The sequence below is a fragment of the Mercurialis annua genome, linkage group LG8, assembly GCF_937616625.2.
Source record: "Mercurialis annua linkage group LG8, ddMerAnnu1.2, whole genome shotgun sequence".
Lineage (NCBI taxonomy): Eukaryota > Viridiplantae > Streptophyta > Magnoliopsida > Malpighiales > Euphorbiaceae > Mercurialis > Mercurialis annua.
The window spans coordinates 31189841-31192067 of NC_065577.1; the positions used below are offsets into that span (position 1 = coordinate 31189841).

The window sequence follows — 2227 nt, forward strand, 5'->3', positions numbered from 1 at the left end:
AAATTTAACCACTAAAATCACAAATTGACGAGCTTACCCTTATTACCTTTGAATTTGTGATTGATTGCCACCAAAATTATTGAGTTTGGTTGAGAAATGGTGTAATTTGGTGAAGAGGGTAGGGTTCAGCCTTGGAAAGTGAAGTGAGGGTTTGAGTTTTGTGTCTTAGGTCTAATGAAAAGATGAAGGTGTTGATAGCTGTATGAATAGTGGGTTAATTTGTAATTTAATTCAAGTAGCTTGATTTGTATTTTAACCCAATTTATTAACTAACGTCTGCGTCCAATTTTAATATAATCTCGGAATCACACGAAACTGTTTACAATAAATTCTTAATAATAATATCACGGACGATGTCATAAAATTATTAGCTCGGAACTTATACTTTTTTTTATTTTTCTTAGCTTTTCCTTAGTCCCGCTAATAACCACTTTAACAAATAATAATTTTCACTCAAAATTATTATTTTGCAATCCTTTTAATAATCTTATTATGATTATACTTTTTAACTCGATTCTCATTCCCGACATACTTGGCCTAAATCTCATAATTTTTTAGGACATGTGACACGATCTAATATCTCATTAGTTTATGGGTTATTACAATTTTAAAATTCTATTTTATTTTCCCAAATAATAATAATAATAATAATAATAATAATAATAATAATAATAATAATAATAATAGGTAACCCCATTTTTTAAATTCTAATTTGTACATCTTTTATAAATTGATATCAAATCTTTTATTTATAATGATATGTCAATTTAAAAAGATCGATGTATTGTAATTGTATTCTAAATTTTTACGTTTTACTTTTTAATTCGAACATTTACATTCTTTATCCATTGTGAAAGAACTTTAAAAATACGACCTGATTTGGAACATTTTATTTCAAAATATATACATATTTCAACAATATTTTTATTTTTTAATAAACTTATTTAACAACACGTTACCATATTTGTGTTTTGATCGCAATTCATAAAAAAGCACAAACATTTAGATTTTAATAGTTGAATACAAAGGCTTACATAAAACAGCAACAAATCTTTGAAATTAAGACGTAAGTGTGATAATTAAAAAAAATTAATCGCAATTGATAAAAAAAAACACAAAATTTTAAAGTTTTTAAAATAATTTTGCTGTATTATTAAGATTAGTATGATAATAACATTTACAAGAAACTTATATATTAAAGAAGAAGGTTATGTAAAAAAAACATTCGAAAATAGATATTTAAATAAATATCGGTGGCATTGAGAGTTTTACATAGGGAAGAAAATACTAGTATTAAGCATGAATCATATTTTCTTCTTGTTCCAATCATAACAAGAATGATCATAATTTCTGTGGCAAGGTCCAGTTTTTTTAATATTCCAGTAACAATTGGGGGCACATTCCCTGTAATCTCTACTATTTACATAAATATCAAACCAATGTACTTCTCCATTATTCCATGTCATACCGCAGAAAAATAAAGTGGAAATCCAGTTTGAACGGAACGAAAATTCAAAATATTGGTTAGGATGGAGTACTTGCAATCCAAGATCATCATCTCTTGACTTGCAATGAACTCGAAGATCCGAATTTCCATCTAAACTATTGTAAATACGAACGTAAAATTTCGATAGCGGAAACCAATCAAAATCACCAGCATTGCTTGTCGAGATCAGCAATACAAATATTAGCAACGTATATTTACAAACAAAGGAATTCATTTTTAAGAATAATTTTATTTTCTATTGAATGATTGTTATGTTCTATATTCATCTTTATAGGCCAAATGTTACTTCTTTATAAATCTCATAACTAACTTGCTCATTAATGGATGGTTATAGCTTTCTTTTTATGTTATTTGTTGGGTCAATATATTTTATTTTATTTGTTTTATTCTTAAGTTTTTAGTTCTATAATCATAAATTTATAATTAATGGATAGAATTTTACATCTTTTCTTACTACTAAAACTAACACACTTATTTATTGTTTTCTTTATAAATAAGTTACACATAATGTTTGATTAGAGTACTATTTTACACTAAAATTGCTTAAAAATGTTAAAACAATATAACATTGTAACAAATACTATTACGAAATATAAATTATATAAAATTTGGTTTACGCTGTGCAACTTATTTTAAAATTTTGGAAAGGTTATGGGCTAGTTGCACCATACGTTACTAAACTTTTATTTTTAATATTAAAATAGTATTGAATATTAATTT

The 2227-nt window shown here is 25.3% G+C and overlaps 1 protein-coding gene across 1 annotated transcript; it reads right to left on the bottom strand.

Annotated features, from left to right (window-relative positions):
* Positions 1-1304: 1304 nt before the first annotated feature.
* LOC126661882 (S-protein homolog 4-like) lies at positions 1305-1721 on the bottom strand. The gene has a single exon (XM_050355763.1). It carries the CDS (start codon positions 1719-1721, stop codon positions 1305-1307), a length of 417 nt encoding a protein of 138 aa, XP_050211720.1.
* Positions 1722-2227: the final 506 nt, after the last annotated feature.